General features: G+C 35.1%; 1 protein-coding gene across 1 annotated transcript in view; it reads left to right on the top strand.

Annotated features, from left to right (window-relative positions):
* Positions 1-23,164, top strand: part of CAMSAP2 (calmodulin regulated spectrin associated protein family member 2) — a 122,473-nt gene that overhangs the window by 71,540 nt on the left and 27,769 nt on the right. The window contains exons 4-6 of the mRNA XM_003792298.3: positions 2,161-2,244; positions 15,792-15,933; positions 16,243-16,382. Of these exons, the coding sequence (XP_003792346.1) occupies positions 2,161-2,244; positions 15,792-15,933; positions 16,243-16,382 (366 nt within the window). The remainder of the gene's footprint in view (positions 1-2,160; positions 2,245-15,791; positions 15,934-16,242; positions 16,383-23,164) is intronic.

Raw genomic sequence — 23,164 nt, 5'->3', positions numbered from 1 at the left:
CACTGTGCCCGGCCTAAAAGAAAAGGAATTTATTTCTTCTGGTTATGGAGGCTGATAAATCCAAAGTCAAGGGGCCACATCTGGTGAGGATCTTCTTGCTAGTGAGGACTGTGCAAAGTCTGGAGGCAGTACAGGACATCACATGGCAAAGGGGCTGAGCATATTAGCTCAGCTCTCTTGTCTTATTCTTGTAAAGCCAGCATAGGTGGCCCATTAATCCATGAATTGGGTCTGTCCATATAACCCAATCACCTCTTAAAGCTTCCACCTCATTACTGCCACATTAGGAATTAAGTTTTAACTTGAATTTCAGGGGGATGAACATTCAAGCCATAGCATTTGGGAACTTGTTAAAAAGCAGGATCTGACTCTGTAGGTTTGTAGTGGAGCTAAAATCTGGTAGTTTTTTATTTTGAACTTCTTAAAGAATCTGCATTTCTAACAAGCTCCAGGTGATACACATAATACTGCTGCTGGTCTGTGGACTATCCTTTATTCCCACATTCCTGTATTATCCTATTCTTGCTTTCTATAGGATCATTTTCATAAGAAAACTAACATGGTCTACAGCAGGCATCCTCAAACTATGGCTCACGGGCCACATGCAGCCCGCCTAGAACATTTATCTGGCCCACCAGGTATTCTTGCCGCCGCTGCCTGTCCTACTTAGCAGCCAACTTGTCCTGGGGCCCGCAAGTCCAGCCCTCCAAAGGTCTGAGGGACACTGAACTGGCCCCCTGTTTAAAAAGTTTGAGGACCCCTGCTCTACAGTCTCCCATCCTAATAAACAAAACTTCCCCATCCAGACACAACCATGTCTCAATAAACAGAACATTTTAAAAGAGTTTTTATTAAAAAAAAAAAAAAGTTGTTTACTCCATTAGTCTTCCCTCCTTTCTCTCTCATCCCCATTCTTACTCTGAACTTGTTCCTGTGTTGATCCATAAACATTTCCATGTTGACATATTCAACTGATACTTTTCTGTTCGTATGAACTCCATCTTTACTGCTAAAGCATAAGTGAACCTTCTAAAGTTTCAGTGGAAGACCCAAGGAGTTTACCAAGTCCTCTCTCTACTGTGGTGGGATTTGAAGAGCAAACTCTGTCTCCCCTGCAGTGGCAGCTTCTTCTGCCTCCCAGGAGTTACTTTCCCCGTGCTCCTTAGGGAAAATATGCACTTTCCAGGGCTCATCCAAGAATTTGATGGCAGTTCGTATGCAGATTTGGGGTCACCCCAATTACTGATTCTATTCTTCCCAGGGTATATCCCTCATTATCCAGCCATTCTTAACAGTGCCAGATTTCTCCTTTGATTCCTCAAGCCAACCAGACTATAGTTTTCTGATAGAGTTCTAGCCATTCTGCACTATTTTAATTGAGGGGAAGGTCATATAAAAAAAGAAAAGGAAAAAAGAAAAAGGAAATTTTCAAATTTTAGAAACCAACTGGGGACTGAAAAGTTTTGGTGGCCAATGGCATTAATATTTTCTAGAGTGCTTCTATTAATAAATTTGAATTTTTATTTTTTATTATTAGAGTGACCTTAAAATCATGAATTCAAAACCCAAACTTTATCTAGAGTCTTACCAAGAAATAGTTTATGGAATAGGGAGACTATGTCTTGATCTTTTTGGATTGTGAGCTACTTTATAATCTGATAAGAGATAAATTAGGCCTTTTCCACAAAAAGTTTTCATAAGCATAAATTTTGCCTGCATTTTAACTCTGGCAGTATGACTACACTAAATCCTACCCATCATCCATGGACATGTCTGTGAAATCAGAGCTTTAGAACTGGATGCACAGTCTTATATTAATAATAGAAACAATTTTAAGATAAATAATTTTTATTTACAAGTTCTAAAATAGAATGTAAAAGTTTTACTTAAAATAGTATTAATTTGCTTTGTAAGTGTTAAAATGGACATTTTTTCCTTTAGCACTCCAACAAGATCCTGACATGTAGTAGCGCTATATATCAAATAAAGAATATCAAATAAAGTACCTGTAAACTATGTTTTTCTGATTGTGAAAATAAAATGTTCCTTAGCAGAGTGACAATATTTGACATAAGGGATCTGACTATAGGTATTTTTGATGCATATTATTTTATCATTATATTTGAATTTAAATTCAAACTAATGTTTTTATATTTTAAGGTAAATGAACATTTGAAAGACATAATGGAACAAGAACAAAAATTGAAAGAACATCATACAGTTGAAGCTCCAGGAGGTCAAAAGGTATATATTTCAAAGACAAAAAGGTTCCTTTTTGAGACTGCGTATATGTTCACATATGTACATTATTTTGAGAAATGTTAATTGTTGGCATTTATTAAAATGTTTTTTAGTGGCGCTAAGTATACTTTCAAAAGTCATGGCATAAACACCAAGTAAATACAAGTACGAAATGAAGGTTAATTGGATAATGGTATTTATGAAAAAATTGGTAATGCCCAGAGCTCAAATTTGGGGTTCTTTTGGTGAAAAAAAGTTTGCCTTTCTTTGGTAAAATATATGAAACAACAAGAAAACAAATTGTATTAGTCTTTATGACTTTCAGTAAGATCAGCCTTTAAAACAATATTGCTAGAATTTCACATTGTACAATATAATTATTCTGTGAAGAAAGAATAACATTAACATGATTTTATTCTTTAAAAATTGTTCGGTGATGGGAAGGATCGTCTCTATGGTTTATCTTACAAGGGTATAAGTGAATCTTTCTAAAAGTAGAATATAAACATCTTAACACAATAACTAAGAAAATGACATGAAAGCTATGTTAACCAGTTTGATGAAAATATTTCAAATTGTATATGAAAACACCACACTGTACCCCATGATTGCATTCATGTATACAGCTATCATTTGATTAAAAGAAAAAATTCTTGAACAGACTTTAAGAGTTTTATTTTTTGAAAACTGAATTGTGGGGTGGCACCTGTGGCTCAAAGGAGTAAGGCGCCAGCCCCATATGCCAGAGGTGACAGGTTCAAACCCAGCCCCAGCCAAAAACTGCAAAAAAAAAAAAAAGGAAAAAAAACCCAAACTGAATTGTGTATTTGTCATATATTAACATCTAAAGTATATTTTTAGCTGGGCGTGGTGGCTCATGCTTGTAATCCTAGCACTCTGGGAGGCTGAGGTGGGTGGATTGCTTGAGCTCAGGAGTTCAAGACCAGCCTGAGCAAGAATGAGACCCTGTCTCTACTAAAAATAGAAAAATTAGTGGAGCCTGTAGTCCCAAGTATTTGGTATGCTGAGGTGAGGGATCGCTTGAGCCCAGTAGTTTGAGGTTGCTGTGATGTATGATGCTGCTGCACTATCCAGGATGACAGAGGTAAGACTCTAGTCTCAAAAAAAAAAAAAAAAGTATATATTATATCATTTAAAATGTATTATAATGAGAACGCTTCAGACATGTCATATAGTATTGGAAGTGAATTGTAATTATTCAGAGACCTTATTTTGAATTGGGGTTAAACTTTCTTCATTATTATACAGTACTTCTATTCATTTTGGGGTAATTCTACTAGTCGTTGATACCTCCATAAGAAGAGAAAGGGGGTGGGGAAGAAAAGAAAAGGAAAAGCTATTTTGACTGTTACCAAGTCCAACAGAAAAATTTTGTGGAGGACCACTCAGAATTTTGTCTAAATTTGATGCTTTGGGATCACAGTCATTTCACCCATCTAGCTTACTGACTGGCTCCCAAAAGTCTATACTAGCGGTTCTCAACCCATGGGTGACAACCCAGAGGAACTGTATTAAAGGCTCGTGGCATTAGAAAGGCTGAGAACCACTGATCTATACAATAATCTCTTCTTGCTCCTTCATCTTAACTCTGTTGTGGCTTTTTCCCCTAAAGGTATATCAGAATGAAATTCTCTTTTCCCATCACCCCAGATTACACATTTCATTTTCTTTCTTTTAGCCAAGGTCTCTCCCATTCTCTTCTCTCTCATGTCTCCTAGTCCATCCCTCTTTGTTTCTGTTTTCTTCATACTGTAAGAGTTGAAACTTTTGCCTTGAAGGTATATATAATTCTGCCCCTCAATTTTGCTCCTGGCTCTTATCAGGAATAAGATAAAGGTGGCATTCTAAGTTATAATACTGATGAACTTTTTCATATATATTATGAACGAAATGGAGATTTTTATATGCTGACAGAGGACCCGATAAACAATATTTCTGTGGAAAAATGCAATTTGTATTTTAAGCAGTGAGATTAAGTGACCTTTAATGAATCTAGACACTACTTGTATAATGCCTCTTTGACTTTTTCATAGCAGTTAGCCCATGCAGTTGCCTAGACTGACTGTGCAACCAGTATCTGTTGAGTGATGACTGAGTTAAAAAAAAAAAATTGTAAGATCATTTTTTTAATGTTTTTGTGAGATTCATTTTTAAATATTTAGATTAGTACACATTTATAATAGCACACAGCATTTATGCCTTCTTTTTCAAATGAATTTTATCCTTTTTTCCCATTGTTATAATCTTGGTGAAAATAAGTTAATTTCACATTGTCTTACTATAGGCACAGGTGTTATGAGGGAACACTGTCACAGAATAAACTAGGGGAAGGAATCTTGCTGTTATCTGACAATGGTAGTTTTAGTACTGTCGTAATTAAGTGGTAGTTTGAACTGTGTTCCTGGTGTGGCTGGAAATATTATCATTCCATTCTTGATCTTTTTAGTTCTACAAAAACAAAATTTGTGATCCTTTGTTCCTTTTAGGAATGAGATAAAAAATGACTTACTCTTACTTACTACTATATAGATAGGAAGTTACCTCTCTTTCCATCTACTTCAGCTAGCTTGCCTAGTGAGGCATACTCAGATTCCTGGCCCTGTTGTCTATTTATTATCTAGTTATAGACAGAACTATGGCTTTCCCATGGTAACGTATGTTACCTTTTGTCCTTGCCAAACTACTCTGAACTCAGATGTCCAGTAGAATTAGTTTTATGAAACTTCTTTTTATAACTATATTCTTGGTAAAATATATGCATATGTTGAAGGATACTTGTATATTATTAGGATTAGACCAAAATTAAAGGTTCCAAAGTTATTTCTTTAGATTATTAGGTTCTCTCATTGTTGGATTGGTTGCTGTCCTAAGAGAAAGGCATTGTAAATAGTATCATATCCTAGGGAAATGTTAAAAGTTTATTTAAATAGTTTGATAATGTTATTTTTTTCTGGTTTTTTTTTCAATTTGTTTTTTTTCTTTTTTTTTTTTTTTTTACTATAAAATAGTATGCCCAGTTAAATTGGAATTCCAAATAAACAATAATTTTTTGGTATAAGTTGCAACAGTGTCTTCTGTTTACGTGGGCATCTTGTATTTTTATTTGCTAAATCTAAAAACCCTGCTTTAAAGATCTCTGAAGTTTATGGCTAAGATGACATTCATTCTTTTGAAAAGTTTGTACAAAGTGCTGTGGTAAAATAGTACTACACTTAAAGTCAGACTAGTTCTGCCACTAAATAGCTCCATGACCTTTTCAAAGGCACTTGACCGCTCTTTTTTAATCTCATTTTTTTAATCTATAAAAATTAAAAAATTAGATTCTGGTTCTTAAATTATGTGATTAAAAGGATTGTCAGTTTTCTCCTTCTCAATACATTAGTAAACATAAGGGACCAAAAAACAAAAGGTGGGTGAAAATAGTAAGTAGGGGGCTATTATAGATTTTTCTGTATGTATATTGTGTTAGTAGCTTTATGATAACTGTGTGAGTGAAATATCTAGGAAGACTTTATAGGGGACGTGGGACTTTAACAGGGCCTTGGTATGTTTTATGATATTTGGAAAGGAGGGCACTAGGTCATAGGGAACAGTATGAATAGAGACGCTTAAGTTGCAAGTAAAAGGTACACTTGGGAATTATTGAGTAGACCAATTTGTCAGGCTCATTTTTGAAAGAGCTATGAATTTGTGTTTTTGCATTCTGATATTAACCATATATAGAGAGAAGTTTAATGTTTCTCAAGTATTAAATATACATGTTCACTCAGTGGCCAAAAAGTAGCAAATGCCACCTTGAAAAAAAACATTTGTGAGGGATTTTATGTGAATGTGGGAATTAGATGAAGGAATTACTTTAGTAGAAAAGACATTCACTGAGTTCTAATTGCTTTCTCTTGCAGGAATAGTCTCAATATAGACTACATTTTCCCTTGTGAGAGAGTAGGTGAAAGCTTATAGGTCATTGCTTGATTACTTGAGCTCATACAAATTTCTCTTTTCACCAAAGTTCCTTAACAATTAAAAACCATAACCCACTTTTTCTCCCCCCCCAAACTCTGTTAAGAGTACTTCAAAGTAATATTTAAGAAAAGGGCTCAGAATTAAAATATATTTGGGAAATGCTGCCTAGCCTGTGCCCCTTTAAGAGTGTTACAATCCATTTCAGTATATTAAAGGTCCAGTCAAAGAGCCTATCTAGCTATTTTCTAAACATTTTTAATCTTACATGATATCTACTAACGTCCCATAGAATTAGTGTTCTTTGGAGCATATTTTGGGAAAACATTGATTTGTAATCTATAGCTTTGAATGGCAAGGTATCTATTTAATACATGTGTAAATATGTAAAACAAATATTTAATGTTCAAATATAGTACATCACTCTCAAATACATCATTTTGTTTGACTCTTAGATTTACCTTTTTTTTTTTACTCTTAGATTTACCTTGACTTCCTCTTTCATACCATTATTTTAGTCAAAAAATTATGAAGACTTGGGCTGCCTAAGTAAATTTTGTTTAGACTCCTGTTCTGTTCTATAATTACAAATCTATCTTTGTATGGGCTTCTTTGATCAGTGTTAATTCATTTCTTTTTTTATATGTATCGTCGGCATACTTTTTTTCTTTCTTAAAACTTGCCCTTACAGAAAACATACTACCGCAATTGAGAATATGTTCTTGTTTTATTATTAACTCACTTAGTGTAGTTAAGTGAAGAACTTGGCATTTATAAAACATTTTAAGAGTTCAGAGAGGGTTCTGTGGTTTTAATATTTGCCTAAGTGTACTATAACAATTAGATTTCTCTAATAGTTTTTAGATCAGTAGTCTTGTGCATTTAGATACAAGACCTTAGAAAGGCTTGGATTGGTAGACTTCATGTAACTTTTTAAGAACATTTATTTTGTAAGGATAGTAAAAAGAATTCTCATAAGCTCTTTATCCAGATTCATCAGTTTTTTTAGCAGTTGGGCAAATTTATTTTATCATTCTCTCTCCCTGTCTCTCTCTCTACACACACAGAGACATAACTTTTTTAAGACATTTGTAAGAAGATTACATATATTATTTTTGCCCCTTAATATTTTAATGTATATTTCCTAAGAACAAGGTTATTCGCTTATGTAATACCAGTACAAGTAATTTAATGTCAATGCAATATTTTAATTTACAATTTATATTTGTTTCATCATTTATTTAGTTTTTGCATCTCTAGTCTTCTTTAAACTGTATAGTTCCTTAGATTTTCTTTATCACCTTGACATTTTTGAAGAATACAAGTTGTTTTAATAGAATACCCCTCAATTGGGGATTTTTTGATATTTCTTCATAATTAAAGTTGTATTTTTTTTCCAGTTGTATTTATGTAAATTGTGTCCTTGTCACAGTATTACATTCAAGGCGCAGAATATCCATTTGCCTCTACTAGATGCTGTTAATTTTGATCAGCTGGTTAGGTTTCTTGACTACATGGTTATAATAGTCCCCCCTTTCTACTCAGAAAGTCTTGCTATGTTGCAAGACTCCAGTGGATGCCTGAAACCTTGGATAGTACTGAACCCTTATACCAGGGTTTGTTATACTACTGCCTGTGGGCCACATACGGCCCACCGAGGACATTTATCTGGCCTGCTGGGTGTTTTTGCCACCACTGCCTGTCCTGCTTAGCAGCTGACTCGTCCAGGGGCCCGCAGTCCAGCCCTCCAACAGGCTGAGGGACAGTGAACTGGCCTCCTGTTTAAAAAGTTTGAGGATCCTTGCCTTATTTATACACTATATTTTTTTTCCTATATAGTAATGGGCCGGTAATATATACAGCAAGGGTACCCTGGACAAAGGGATGATTCACTTCCTAGGCAGGATGGAGTGAGATTTTATCACATTACTTAGAACAGTGGGCAATTTAAAAGTTATGAATTTTTATTTCTGGAATTTTCTATTTAATATAAAACTTATGAATTATTTATTTCTGGAATTTTCTATTTAAAATTTTTGGACCATGGTTTCACTGAAATTGAACTGCAACCACATAAAGCAAAACCAAGAATAAAGTGAGACTATTATATTATTAATATTTTTCCATTTGTAATAAGTAGTTTGGAAGGTGATACTTTAACTCGGTCCCTTTTCAAAATTTCCCCTCACCCTAGATTTAGCATTCATTGATTACACCTGCCTGTTACAGTTTTTCTGTGATGGTTACAAAATCATAATTTTCTAACTCCTTCATTTATTTTGTATCTTATTAGTTAGCATTCTATTATGAGCAAGTTTGTCCTCTTCTATCCATCTACTACTTCTCTATCCATCTATTTACCATCTCTTTATTATCTTTATGAGCTAAGGGATTCTTACTTTTTTTAGTGACTTATAGTCAGTTTCTATGTGTAGGTATTTCTGAAATTGTCTTGGAATAATTTTAAGTTTACAAGAAAATTTTAAAGATAGTACAGCTTCATCCATTTTCACCTAAGTTTAGCATCTTATGTAATTGTGGCCCATTTGTTAATACTAATAAAGTAGTATTGGCACATTACTATTGACTACACTACAGGCTTTATTTAGATTCCACCAGTTTTCTTTTTTTTTTTTTTGAGACGGAGCCTCAAGCTATCCCCCTGGGTAGAGTGCCATGGCATCACGCTTCACAGCAATCTCCAACTCCTGGGCTCAAGCGAGTCTCCTGCCTTAGGCTCCGAAGTAGCTGGGACTACAGGCGCCCGCCACAACGCCTGGCCATTTTTTGGTTGCAGCCATCATTGTTGTTTGCGGGCCTGGGCTGGGGATTTGAACCCGCCACCTTAGGTGTATGTGGCTGGTGCCTTAGCCGCTTGAGCCACAAGCGCCGAGCCACCACCAGTTTTCCATTGATGTCTTTTTTGAGTATTGGTCAGGTATTTTGTACAATGTTCTTTAATTTGGAGTTTGGTTTAGATTTCTCATAATTAGACTGGAGTTACAAGTTTTTTGAGAAGAATACCACCAAAGTGCTATCATATCATCATATCATATCATAGCATAACACATTATATTGAAGATATGCGATATAAACATGATTTATCACTGGTTATGTTGGCCTTAATCACTTGGTTAAGTAGTGTTTGTTAGGTTCTCTGTTATAAGGTTACTAGTTTTCCTTTTTGATACTCTATTGTTTGGAGGTAGGTCTCTAAGTCCATCTCACACTCCAAGAGCAGGGAAAGTAAGCTTGTTCCCTGAAGGGAATACACATACTATTCAGAATTCTTCCAGAAGGAAGATTTGTTTCTTTTCCCCCATTTGTTTACATAGCCATTCATTCATTTATATCAGTATGGATTCATATATATTTATTTTGTATGTTGGTTATAATACAATTCTACACTATTTTATTGCTTCAGTTTTTCCAGTTTCAATGATTAAGAGCTCTTTCAGGCTGGCTTTTGTGTCCTTTGGATATGTCCCCATCTTTTTGGATTTTTTGACTACTTCCTTACTTTCTCGCACTACAGGATATTCCAGGCCCATCGTGTTTTTTCTTTGCCCTAGAATTAGCTATATAAGTGTGTATTTATTTTGATGCTCAAATTGTTACAGATTTGGGAGCCCCTTCAAACAGACTCCTGTGCCCTTTTGATACACTCCATCCGTGTCTTTTTTTTTTTTTCCCCAAAGCCTTTACTTACTTTCTGGCTCAACATGTTAGACTCCTAACCATACTAACCATAGTTGTGGGAGCAGCCATTTCTCCTAAAAGTCATCATTTCTTCTGATGGAGAACAGTATTTAAAAACTATAAAATCTGGGCACTGAGTGGCTTATTGCTACTGAGGTGCCATTACTTTTAGGCCTTCTTATAATAGACAGAGGTCAGCAATAAATTTTTTAAAAAACAAGACAAACAAACAAAAAAAACAAGAAAAACTTGAGTTCATAAGCTTCCAATTCTGATCCAATTCCACCGAAGTCTTCCTGGCTTCCACCATATCATACCTGACTCTCTCTTCCACAGTGAGAACTCAGGATTCCAACAACATCAGTATACATATACTACTTATTTGCTCCTACAATATGTACATATAAAATATGAATTTCTATACTCTATTAAAAACTACTAAGTAGAGTTGAGGGTTTGTGATCCTCTTTTTTGATTGATAATCCATAGTCAAAAGCTGTATCATAAAGTTATTTCTATCCCCCCTACACCCCACCTTTACTGTGGTTATATTATTCCTTTGAAATACATTTGGGTTACTGGTAATTGGTTTCTGTTTTCATTCCATTTTAGTGACCTTTATTTGACTCCATCCTTGTTGATTTAATTTTTTTTTAATGTGTAGAAGATATGTATAGTTCTAAAAGTCAAAATTTTATAAAAGGTATACTCAGAGAAATATTATTCCCTCTATTTCTTCTACTCCTTTCTTACCCTGTATTCCCTGCTGACCCTTATAGATGACCAAGCATGTATGTACATGTGTCTTAATTTCTCCTCCTTTCTAACACAAAATGTAGCCTATTTATTGTCTTATACTTAGCTTTTTTCAACAACAGTCTGTTCTAGAAATTACTCCATACAGTCCCCAGTCATCTCAGAAATCTTTCTTATTTTTTTAACAGCAGCACAGAACTTCATTGTGTGGTGTGTACTATAGTTTCCTATGTTAAACTACTATTTAAGTAGTTTCCAGTATCTTGCAGTTATAAATGATGCTACACAGAATAATTTTATACATGTGATTTTATATTCTTGGGTATGTATTTTCAGGGTAATTTCCTAGAAGTTGGATTACTAGATTGAAGGATAAATGTATACTGTATGTAGTTTTGTTATCTGTTGCCAAAATCCCCTCCAGAAGAGTTTGTACTATTTTACATTTCTATCAGCAATTTTGCACATAAGTCTAATGAGTCATGTGGTGGCAAGTCACAGCTGTGATTTAATCCCTGAAGGATCTCAACTTGTTGAGGTCACCAGTAAAGGCCAGACCAAAGCAGTATCCGCTGAGAAAGACTTGAGAACATGTAGAATTAGTTTGGGAATTAGCCTGCCTGCTAGAGTGATGATACATACCCAGATAAATACAAGGAACTATTTGGGGAGTATTAATGGCAAGTTCTAAAACAACTAACCCAAATTTAAGAATTAAATATGTATTATATAGACAATGGAAAGAATATTTGAAGTTAGAACTAGTCTAGAAAATCTGGGTGGTCCAGGTTGGTTCTTGTGTCATGAGACTTCATAAAAGTTTTTTCACCTTTTGTCCATGGTCTTTTAAAAACCCTTTGTTCTTATAATTATTTATACCCTAAAATAGCATTAGGGGTTACAGTTTGCCTAGTTCTTTCCTGAAAACCAAAAGGAGGAGACAGTTGCTGATCATTTCAGAAATACACTTATTCTTTAGCAAGGAATTTGTGCTATATATTTGAACTTTTTGAAGCATGAGTATGTAAGTATGCATAGTATATTATTTGTTCTTTTAGTAATTTTTTTAAAGTCATGTTCCCTTCCAATAGCTAATCTATGTGGTTTTCCTTTTTCTAATAGGATTGTCATCACCAATTCAGATCAGTGGAGGGGTAGGAAGAAGGCCAAACAGTCTGAATTAGTAAAAAAATCTGATTATTGAATATTTTATAAGAAATATGGAGTAACTTGAGCCATATCTGCTGTTAGGAATGACCCACAATAATTTCATTTTATCACTAATTTCTAGGCCAGTATTTTTCAGCCTTTTTTATGAACCTATAGTTAAATTTCCACGGCACATTTAAATTATGTTGATCAAAAAAAAAAAGTTAAAAAAAGAGCATACTTACAGTGCTTTGAACTTCTTTTGAAAATAATTGAATTGGCTCGGTGCCTGAGCTGAGCAGTTAGGGTGCTGGCTACATATACTGGGGCTGGTGAGTTCAAGCCTGGCCTGGGGCCTGCTAAACAACAATGACAACTAGAACAACAACAAAATAGCCAGGCGTTGTGGCAGGGGCCTGTAGTCCCAGCTACTTGGGAGGCTGAGGCAAGAGAATCGCTTAGGCCCAGGAGTTTGAGGTTGCTGTGTGAGCTGTGACTCCACTGCACTCTACCAAGGGCAACAAAGTGAGACTCTGTCTCCCCCCCAAAAAAAATTTTTTTGGGCCACACCTAAGATGGCACACCAGTGGAAAATCATTGTTCTATGCAATGGATTCTTCTAGTCTAGAAAACAAACAAAAAATTCCTATTTTTAAAATTTCTGATAAATTAGGAACCCTGACACATTTTTAGTGGATTTCCTGCTCTTGAACTTTTTATGGCTATTGTAACGCAATTGCCAAAAACTTCCAGTTAAATAGAAGATTAAAATACATACAACAAAATGATTGGAGTTAATCTTCCTGATGCTATAAGAAAAATTCATTGGAAATGTTATTCATATATAAGGAGCTAATATTTTTCTGATTCTTGAGGTGATGTTCTTCTGATTTTTAAAGTTCTTAAAAATACCTTTTTTGATAGCATTTTTCTAAGTAATCTTATTTTTCATGTGAATTTGTAAACATAATTCGTAGACATTAGTAGACCAAGTTTACAAATTTGGCCTAGAAACTTTTTTCCTTCCCTTTAATGACATAAATTTATTTTTAAATCTGATTTATGATTGTGGAACTCAGAAATAAGTTCTTTGCTGCCAGACTACATCCTAGGTATCCTAAGTGAATTTTTTTATATGGGGAGAGGAGAGAAGGAAGAAGGTGATGGTCTTTGTCATTAGATACTATATATTTTAACTAAAGAAATTAGCATAAAAAATGTGAGAACTGTAAACTTGGAACTCCACTATCAGAAGCTTTACTATAATTTGCTAACCGAAGATAATTCTGATGAATTTTCCCTTTACCTTTTGCTTTCCCCTTTTTCCCTGCTGCTTCCTCTGAAGTCTCCTTCCAAATGGTTTTGGAAACTGGTTCCAGTAAGTTTGCCCAGCTACTTCAATTTGCTTTCCAGAACTGTAACTGTAGAATGGTATTGTTTGTGTCATGCTGGTATAGTCATTTCATATAATTCTGTTAGCTCCTGAATAGAGATTGGGTTTTAAGGTAGAATGGACAGAAAAAAGATGTAGCCAAAGTTTGAGTTAGAAGTTTTTGAAGTAATTTAAAGGGGTAAACATCTTTTGGCTAATTTCGTCTTTAGTAAATAGTTTAAAAAAAAAAAACCCTTATGGATGTAGATTCTCATTAATTTTAATAATTTTAGTAAAAGTGAATTTGAATTGCTCATGTATATTATTTGCATTTTAAAATCATCTTTTGAAAAAACAGAATCATTTTCTTTTTAGCTTGAATTGTAGAGGATACTTCACTTTTTATGTAATTATAAAGCAAAAGAGTCTTTGTGTCCTTACCAGTATTAGACCTAAGCTGTATCAAATTCTGATTTGACTTGAAAGGTTGATCTCTCAGGATTAAATCTAGGATATAATGTTCAGGAAAATGTTTTGGCATGCCATTTATAATTTTCTGATTGTCTAGTCTAAACCATAGACATTTACTGTTAGTGCTGCAGAAAGCTGTGTGTGTGTGCACGTGTGAGGACATGCATGTGTGCTCATTCTTGTCCAGAAGTGATAGTTGGCAGAGGGGAATGCAACCGATAAGACAACTCAGTTCTTTGTTACATGACCTTGGCTCAGTCCAATTCAGATTGTAGACTGTCCTTAAACTACTCCCACAGAAGATCTGGGAAATTTGGACTGAGTCTGACCCAATTTAGAGGATGTCCAAAAAGCAGACTATTTTCATTATAAATGACCAGAGAAAAGAATGTAAGGATCTGGAACATTACTTACTAAATATGAGAAAGGTAGCATAAGGCTACAAGATAAAACTGATGTCTTTGGTCTTTCTCTCTCCTCTTCCTTCCCTCCCCTCCCTTCCCATGCTTCATTTTTAAAGTGTCTTGTAGCAGCAGTGAGAAAGTTTTCTAAAGCTTATGTAACAATCAGTACTCAATTAAAGAATCTATATAGTACATGTAAGTAATTTTTTTCTGAATATAATTACCCTCTGAGTTAGGAACAGACCAGTAAATACATATTTAAACCTGAACTAAAGAATAAGAACAAGCTCCTCCAATAAACTTCAAGAGGATATGTTCCAGTAATCTTACCCTTGCATAGCCAGTGACAGGGAAGTAGGAATAAACATCTCTATATTCATTACTGCATATGTTTTACTGAAGCATCTTATTTTAAAAGAAATCTTAACTTTACCACCAAATGTTAAATTTTCTCTTTAATTCTGTTATTCTATTTTTATTATCACAAAAGTATTTTATCTTTTAATTGTGTATTAATTACAAAATGTAGAGATGGCCGTTTAGATGGAATTAGAAGAAAAAAATGTTTTGATTGCCTTTAAAAAAAATTAAATATAAGTAACCTATGTTACCATACATTTTGCTAATAAAATACTTTAGTGTGTACTGTCATTAAATCTTCAGGATTATTTTTCCTGGCTTTAGGAGAGCTGATAGTAAGAGCTAACCTTTATTGGTTGCTTGTTATGTGCCCAGCAGTATACATAGCACTCTGTGTCTGTCATCATCTTTAGTCCTCTGGTGGTTCTGTGAAATAGATACTATTAGTATCCCCATTTTATAGATGGGGGAAATGAGAAATGGGAGTTTAAGTAACTTGTCCAAGATCAGAAAGCTAGTAAGTGACAGAACCAGGATCTGAACCCAGGTAATCTGACCCAGCAGCTTGTTCTTTTAGCCACTTTCACAGCATATCTTATTTTTAGATACCTGTGTTAAAAATTTGCATCCAGGCACACCCAGTAGTCTTTAGAAAACAAAAGTTTCTTCTGTTTTTCTGAGTAGGAGCAGGACCCCTTATACTTGCTCTATTATTGGTTAATGAAACCTGAATTAGGAGGTTTTTTTTTTTTTCAGTTTTAGAGTTGTTAACACTATTTGTGTTGTTTCAGCATTCATATAATAATCTAGAAAGCCTTCAGTGATATTATTCCAGTTTTTAATCTCCAGATTTCCTTTAATAATGTGTTCTTCTATGTGCCACTGATTTTGATAATTCTTATAATTCCTTCTGCTCAAATAGTACTCTTGCCCTTCTCGTATAACTTTCAGTCTATTTCTATGAGAACTTTTAGTCTAAATTAAATCTAGCATTAAAGTAAATGAGTTTTACTATCTCCACTCATTAGTAGAACTAATGATTTACAAAGTGTTCAGAATCTGTTTTGTGATTTTTTTTATTTACCTGTTGAAGTTAAACATCATTTCATGTGAATTAGCGATACATCAAATATTTAGCTTTAAAACTATAGTTGTATTTTATATTAAATTAAATATAAACTATATTTAATTTCAATAATGCCTAGCATTGTGAGTAGTTCAATAATGCCTAGTATTGGTGAGTAGTTCACATTCTCTTCATTTATTTTATTACTAATACCTTAGAATCCGCAATACTAAATTTTTACTGTATGTTCCTGTAGTATTTACTTATTTTCATCTCTTATTTTATATTGTAGGCTCGATATAGGAAAGAGCAAACATTGCTTAAGCAATTACCTTGCATTCCATTGGTAGAGAATTTGTTGAAGGATGGTACCGATGGCTGTGCGTTAGCTGCTCTTATTCATTTTTACTGTCCTGGTGTTGTTAGATTAGAGGGTAAGTGTTCCAGTGTATTGTTTCTAAACTATGGATAGATGGTTACAAATATTTAAGATTAAAGAATAAAGTTTTTTTAAAAAAATAGTATTTATGTGTAATTTTGAGGAAGGTAATGAGAAAAGTAGAGTTCTTGGTTTCTAAGTCTTTCTGTGTAATGACCACGATATTAATAAATGTGTGTCTGTTAAATAGATTCCACATCATTGTGTATTTTTTACTACTAAGTCACTAGTTTAAAAAGGGATATGAAATGTTTGTTATCAAATTAACCCTAAGTCATCACCCTTACTCTTTTCTTATTTGAAGATATTTGTTTGAAAGAAACTATGTCTTTGGCTGATAGCCTATATAATCTTCAGCTGATTCAAGAATTTTGCCAAGAATACTTAAACCAGTGTTGCCATTTTACCCTGGAAGATATGCTCTATGCTGCTTCATCTATAAAGGTAAATTAAATTATTTTTTCCTCTTTGCTTTGTTAAAGTTTGTTAAAGAAAAGAAAACAGCACAAGATAATAAATGTAAATGGCTTAACCACTTTAAGCTTATAGATTAGTTGTATCAGTTAAAAAGAGCTTTTGAAGGCTTTGTGCCTGTAGCTCAGCAGCTGAGGAATCAGCCACATACCCCAGAGCTGGCGGGTTCAAACCCAGCCTGGGCCTGCCAAACAACAGTGACAACTACAACCAAGAAAGAGCCAGGCATTGTGGCCAGCACCTATAGTCCCAGCTACTTGGGAGGCTGAGGCAAGAAAATTGCTTAAGCCCGAGAGTTTGAGGTTGCTGTGAGCTGTGATGCCACATTACTCTACCAAAGGCAATATAGTAGGACTCTGTCTCAAGAAAAAAGAGCTTTTGAAAAAAATAGTTTTTGTTGGATTTTTCTGCTTATTTTATGTCTTTTAATACACCATTAGCTATAGGTTTCTTTTATAAGTTCAAAGCCAAATTTCAAATCATGTTTAAAATTGATCTTTTGGCTCCGTGCCCATAGCTCAGTGATTAGGGTGCCAGCCACATGCACCAGGGCTGGTGGGTTTGACTGAGACTGGTAAACAATAAAAAAAAATAGCTAGGCATTGTGGCAGGTGCCTATAGTCCCAGCTACTAGGGAGGCTGAGGTAAGAGAATTGCTCGAGCCCAAGAGTTTGAGGTTGCTGTGAGCTGTGATGCCACGGTACTCTACCAAGGGCGACATAGTGAGACTCTATCTTAAAAAATAAAGTAAAATGAAATAAAGTTGATCTATTGTCTTAATGTTGGCAAAATAGAGGATAAGCCATTAAATGTTTCTAGGCCATAGATACAAAATTAATTAAAAGTAAGTTTATATACTATTTAACTATTGTATCCATAAATATATATTATGCATAGTTATATAAGATGATTTGGTGCCCTGGCATATTTTTATGTGTATAATGAGTCATTGAGTAGGAAATTGAAATTTAGTTTGTTTATTCTCTCTACCTCATATCTAATTGTTCTTCAGTTATGACACTATTTGAAATTTATCACCTTTATTGTCCTTTGACGGTTGATCAGTGAAATTTCAAAATTTTCCTCATTTTGAAAATTGATTTATTATCAATGCTATATTTTTAATAATTTTAAGGATTATTTTTATTCTTCAGAGGTTATTTTAGTAACATTAGTGTTATATTTTATGTGCATCATTAATATAAAATTAATTCAGAAATCGTGTTTTATGATTTGAGTCATAGGGATAATTTACATTTTGGTAAACTATTCAAAAGTAAACAGGGTACATCTATCGCATTTAAAGAATGAGGATTTGTTTGAAGCTGTTCTGTAGGTTACCACCAAGTATCTCATGTGCATCATTAGAAGAAAGCTCTATTTAAGACAATATCCGAAGAAACTACAGAATGCATGTTTGCAGAAATTATTAAAATGGAAAAAAAAGTAGCATTAAACAAGTTTGTCAGCAAAATGTAAAATGTCAAAAATTGGAAATTATTATAACTTTTAGAACATTTGAGGATCCATGATAATGTTTGACAAATATTTATTAAGTGGGAGCCTTTTAGACACCAGGCATTGTGTTAAGGCTGGGGAATTTGTTTGTTTATTCATTTGCTATCAGATACTAATTGAGTTATCTCCAGACACTTCTCCACATTGGGGATAAAGTAATGAATAAAACAGCAGGGCTAAAGAGAAACCCAATGGTAAAGGTATTTCCAAAATAAGCCACTAATCCAACTAATCTAACATAGTATCCACTCCCTTATATCTGAGACATCAAAATAAAATGATTTTTGAAGGTTTAGACCTATTCTTTTTTTTTGTTTTTTTAATAAGGTTGAGCTTACTATATTGCTCTGGTCAGTCTTGAGCTCCTGAGCTCAGGAGATCTTTCTTCTTCAGCCTCTCAAAGTGCTAGGACTACAGGAGTTAGCCACTGTGCCTGCCTACACCTTGCCATTTCTTTTTCAGAGACAGAGTCTTACTTTGTCACCCTCGGTAGAGTGCCATGGCATCACAGCTCACAGCAACCTCTAGCTCTTGGGCTTAGGCAATTCTCTTGCCTCAGCCTCCTGAGTAGCTAGGACTACAGGCACCCACCATAACGCCCGGCTATTTTTTGTTGCAGTTTGGCTGGGGCCGGGTTCGAACTTACCACCCTCAGTATATGGGGCTGGTGCCCTACTCACTGAGCCACAGGTGCCACCCACACCTTGCCATTCTAATCAGAATGGAAATAATCTTGTTAATGCCTTTTCTGAAACTTTCCTGTTAAAAAATTTAAATACTTATGTAATCTCAGAAGAAAAGGAACCATTTCAATAAATGCATTGAGATGTAAAATCACATTTCTATAAACTGGTATACCATGACTTCTGATAAATGATATATAATCCTGATGTTTAGATCAACTTTGGGCATGAAAATAAAGATATTTTCTTAAATTAGGTATATTTAGAAGAGATAATTAGGCCAGGCATGGCAGCTCACACCTGTAATCTAGCACTCTGGAGGCCAAGGACGGAGGATTGCTTGAATTCAGGAGTTCAAGACCAGCCTGAGCAAGAGCGAGACCCCATCTCTACTTAAAATAGAAAAATTAGCTAGGCCTTGTGGTGGGCACCTGTAGTCCCAGCTATTCAGAGGCTGAGACAGGAGAATTGCTTGAGGCCAAGAATTTGAGGTTGCTGTGAGCTAGGCTGACAGTACAGTACTCTACCAGACAAGAGTGAGAATCTCTAAATAAATAAATACAAAAACAATTAAAGAGATAACTGCAGAAAAGGCTTTGGTTACTTTCTATAGTCTTTACTAAATTATTGGAACCACAGCTTTGACTTTAGTTGGATGTTTTAAGAATCTAGCCTTTTTGGTTGGTTTATGATGCTGGGTACTTCGTTTTCACTTTAACTTTAAAAACAAGTGTTTATGAAAGTGTGGGGAATGAGCACTGTCTTCCTCTCTTGGTAGAAGTATTAACTACTATCAAGTTAGTAGTAGTTAACTGCTAGTCATTTTAGAGTATAGCTTGACATTAACAAAAATTAAAATGCATAGAAGGCACGTATAAGGATTGTTTGAGATGGTGAAAAGATGGAAACAACCCATCTTAATAAGGGCATCATTAAAATGTTTTGTAAGATAGTCAAACTTTTTAAAGGAAGGAGATAAATGTATTTTTACTGATGGAGAAAGATCTCCAAGACATTAAGTGGAGAAAGCAATAATACATAATGGCCTCGGCGCCTGTGGCTCAAGTGGCTAAGGTGCCGGCCACATACACCTAAGGTGGCGGGTTCGAATCCAGCCCCAGCCCACCAAAAACAACAGTGACGGCTGCAACCAAAAAATAGCCGGGCATTGTGGCAGGCGCCTGTGGTCTCAGCTACTTGGGAGGCTGAGGCAGGAGACTTGCTTGAGCCTAGGAGTTGGAGGTTGCTATGAGCTGTGATGCCACAGCACTCTACTCAGGGGGATAGCTTGAAGCTAAAACATACATAATGTATAGCATAATGCAATTTATATATGTTTTTAAAAATTCTTTTTCTGTTTGTATGCAAATATGTACATGTGTATAGATACCCAGAAAAAGGTCAGTAGATGGATATATACAAACTGTTAATAGTGGTTTCTTTTGAGTGTGGCATTAGGATTTGGGGGAAAGGGATTAAGACTTAGCTTTTTAGGCTCGGTGCCCATAGCTCAGTGGTTAGGGTGCCGGCCACATACACCCAGGTGGTGTGTTCGAACACGGCCCCGGCCTGCTAAACAACGACATCTGCAACAAAAAAATAGCCAGGTGTTACAGTGAGTGCCTATAGTCCTAGCTACTTGGGAGGCTGAGGCGAGAGAATCACTTAAGCCCAAGAGTTTGAGATTGCTATGAGCTGTGACGCCATGGCACTCTACTGAGGGCAAAATGGTGAGACTCTGTTTCAAAAAAAAAAAACAAAAAAAACTTACTTTTTATTCTATATTCTGTATATTTATATTCTTCTGTATTGTTTACATTATTTTACAATGTTGATATGTAGCTTAACTAAAAGAAAGAAGCTTTTTAAATGAAACTGATTTAGTATCATTCCTGAAATACGGTTACTGTTTAATCATACGAATTTAGAAAGAAATAATGAACTTTAGTTATGAGGAAAAGTATTTCTTACTGTACTGACCTCTTGTGGCCAAACACAGTACTGTTATGTTACTAGGACAGTTTTGTCACCAGAGTCCTTTTTAACTCATTATCAACAATTTATTGGGCACTTAAGCAGTGTTTTTCTAATGTGGAACCTAGCCCCAGAACTTAAGAAATATTTCTATATTTTGGCTTTAGAAAGTATACTATAAAGATATGTATAAATAAAAATATAATCATAATAATTTTATTTATTACCCAGAAATGCATGTATTCCCTATCAGCATTTTGATGTTTTCCTGACTGGTCTTTTATGTTACATACAGATTCATTCATTTGTACATTCATTCAAGTTAGTATTTATTGAGCATCCATTATGTGCCAGGAATGGTCTTAAACACTGAAGATACAGTGATGAGCACAAGCTTCGTTTTCTTGTAGATCTTATGTTCTGGGTAAGATGAGGAACCTTGGAGAAAGTGATAAAAGCTGGAGAGATAAAAAGGGATCAAGTAGCCTGTTGTAGGCATAATAAGTTTCCCTTTTATCTCAAGAGCAATAGAAAGGAGGATGGTAGTGGTTGCATTTTGAAAAGTTTGCTCTTTAATAAGCCAAAACAAAAGTTATTATGCTCCAAATGAGAAATGAAACCCTTTGAATCAAAGTAGTTATGATGAAGATAAAGAGAAGTAGGTAGATCCAAAAGTATTCAGGATGAAAAATCTGCAGGGTTTAGGAATAAATTGGCTACAAGAAGGGAAAGAGGAGGTATGAAGGATGACTCTTAAGTTTCTGGTTTGTGGCTTGGTGCCTCTAGCTCAACTGGCTAAGGTGCCAGCCACATACACCAAAGCGGGCGGGTTCGAATCCAGTCTTGGCCTGCCAAACAATGACAACTACAACCAAAAAATAGCTAGACGTTGTGGTGGGCGCCTGTAGTCCCAGCTACTTGGGAGGCTGAGGCACAAGAATTGCTTAAGCCCAGGAGTTGGAGGCTGCTGTGATCTGTGATGCCACAATACTCTACCCAGGGTGACAGCTTGAGGCTCTGTCTGAGAAAAAAAAGTTTCTGGTTTGTATACTGGCATAGTGGTATCATTCATCTAGAAGTAGGATTCTGGAATAAGATCACATTTGTTGGGAAGATCACTATTTCAGTTTTGGACACAATGCCTTTGAGATATCAAAAAAATGCTTTAAAAAATGCTTTATGAGCTATTGGATATATACGTACAGTCAGTACATTTGAGAGTTGGTCAGTGGCTGATGGGTATAGCTATGGCATTATTTCAAAGAGGGATCAGGACTACCAAATGCTGCTGAGAGGTCAAATAAGATTAAAAGTGTGATTGAAGTAGCAGCATACATAAGTCATTGGTGACTTAAGCAAGTGCCATTTTGGAGAATTGATGTGGCTCATGCCACACTGGAGTGGTTTGGTGAGTAAAAGGGATGAAATAGAGATATTTGGTAGAGGCTAGCTCTTAAAAGAAGTTTGTGAAGAGTTAAGAAGCTAGGGGTGAGGAGAAACTGGAGAATTGTGAGTTGAGTGAAGGTTTTCTTCATTTTTTAATGCAGAGGTTCGAGTGTGTTAAAAGCCATATAGGAAGGATTCCGTGAGAAGGGAAGGATAAATACTAGGAGAAAGAAATATAATCAAGAAATGTAAACCTAAGCTGGGCACAGTGGCTCATGCCTGTGATCTTAGCTCTGAGAGGCTGAGGTAAGCAGATTGCCTGAGCTCAGGAGTTCAAAACTAGCCTGAGCAAGACCCCATCTCTAAAAATAGCCGGGTATTATAGCGGGTACCTGTAGTCCTTGCCTAGGTAGAGGCAAAAGGGTCACTTGAGCCCAAGAATTTGAGTTTGCTGTGGTCTATAACACCATGGCACTCAACCCCAGGGCAACTGAATTAGACTCTGTCTCTAAAAAAAAAAAAGAAAGAAAAAAAGAGATATAAAGCTTCTGAGAACAAGCAAGCAGGGATAAGATCCCATGCATAGCCCTTGAGAGATTATAAGCATTCTCATTACTTAAAAATAAAGAAAAACACAAATTTTAATGACTGCTTGAAATATATGTGTTTATATGTCACTATTTGAATATCTAGGAATTTATAGTAAAATCAAATACTGCAAGTAAAGTAGGAAACATCCCAAATTCTATTCACCATTCAGGTGTGTTCAACCACCTACTTGACAGGTCCATGTAAATGTCTAATGAACATCTCACAGGTAGTAAGTCATACCATTCACTATTTCTCTCAGTCCTTTTCATCTCACTATTAGTTGCTTAAGACAAAAACCTAAGAGTCACCTTTGATTTTTTTTCTATCTTTCACTTCTTACATATACAATTGTCTTCTGGAGCTATTAGCTAAGAGATGAATATTTGAAAGTCACCAGCTTAAATATGAGAAACAAAACCAAGAAGAGTGCATGAACTTTAAGGGAGAGTATACAGAGCCTTGAGGATTATTCATAATTAGCAGGTAGGAGGATGAAGGCAAAGACACTGGAAAATGCTCATATTTCTAGTGATAATTTTAAAACCTGAGATTTAATATCAAATAAAATCTCATTCATCTAATATTAATAAATTTGCTGTT

Source organism: Otolemur garnettii, unplaced genomic scaffold, assembly GCF_000181295.1.
Source record: "Otolemur garnettii isolate 467f Iridium unplaced genomic scaffold, OtoGar3 scaffold00055, whole genome shotgun sequence".
Classification (NCBI taxonomy): domain Eukaryota; kingdom Metazoa; phylum Chordata; class Mammalia; order Primates; family Galagidae; genus Otolemur; species Otolemur garnettii.
This window is presented reverse-complemented; position numbering and strand designations above follow the sequence as displayed.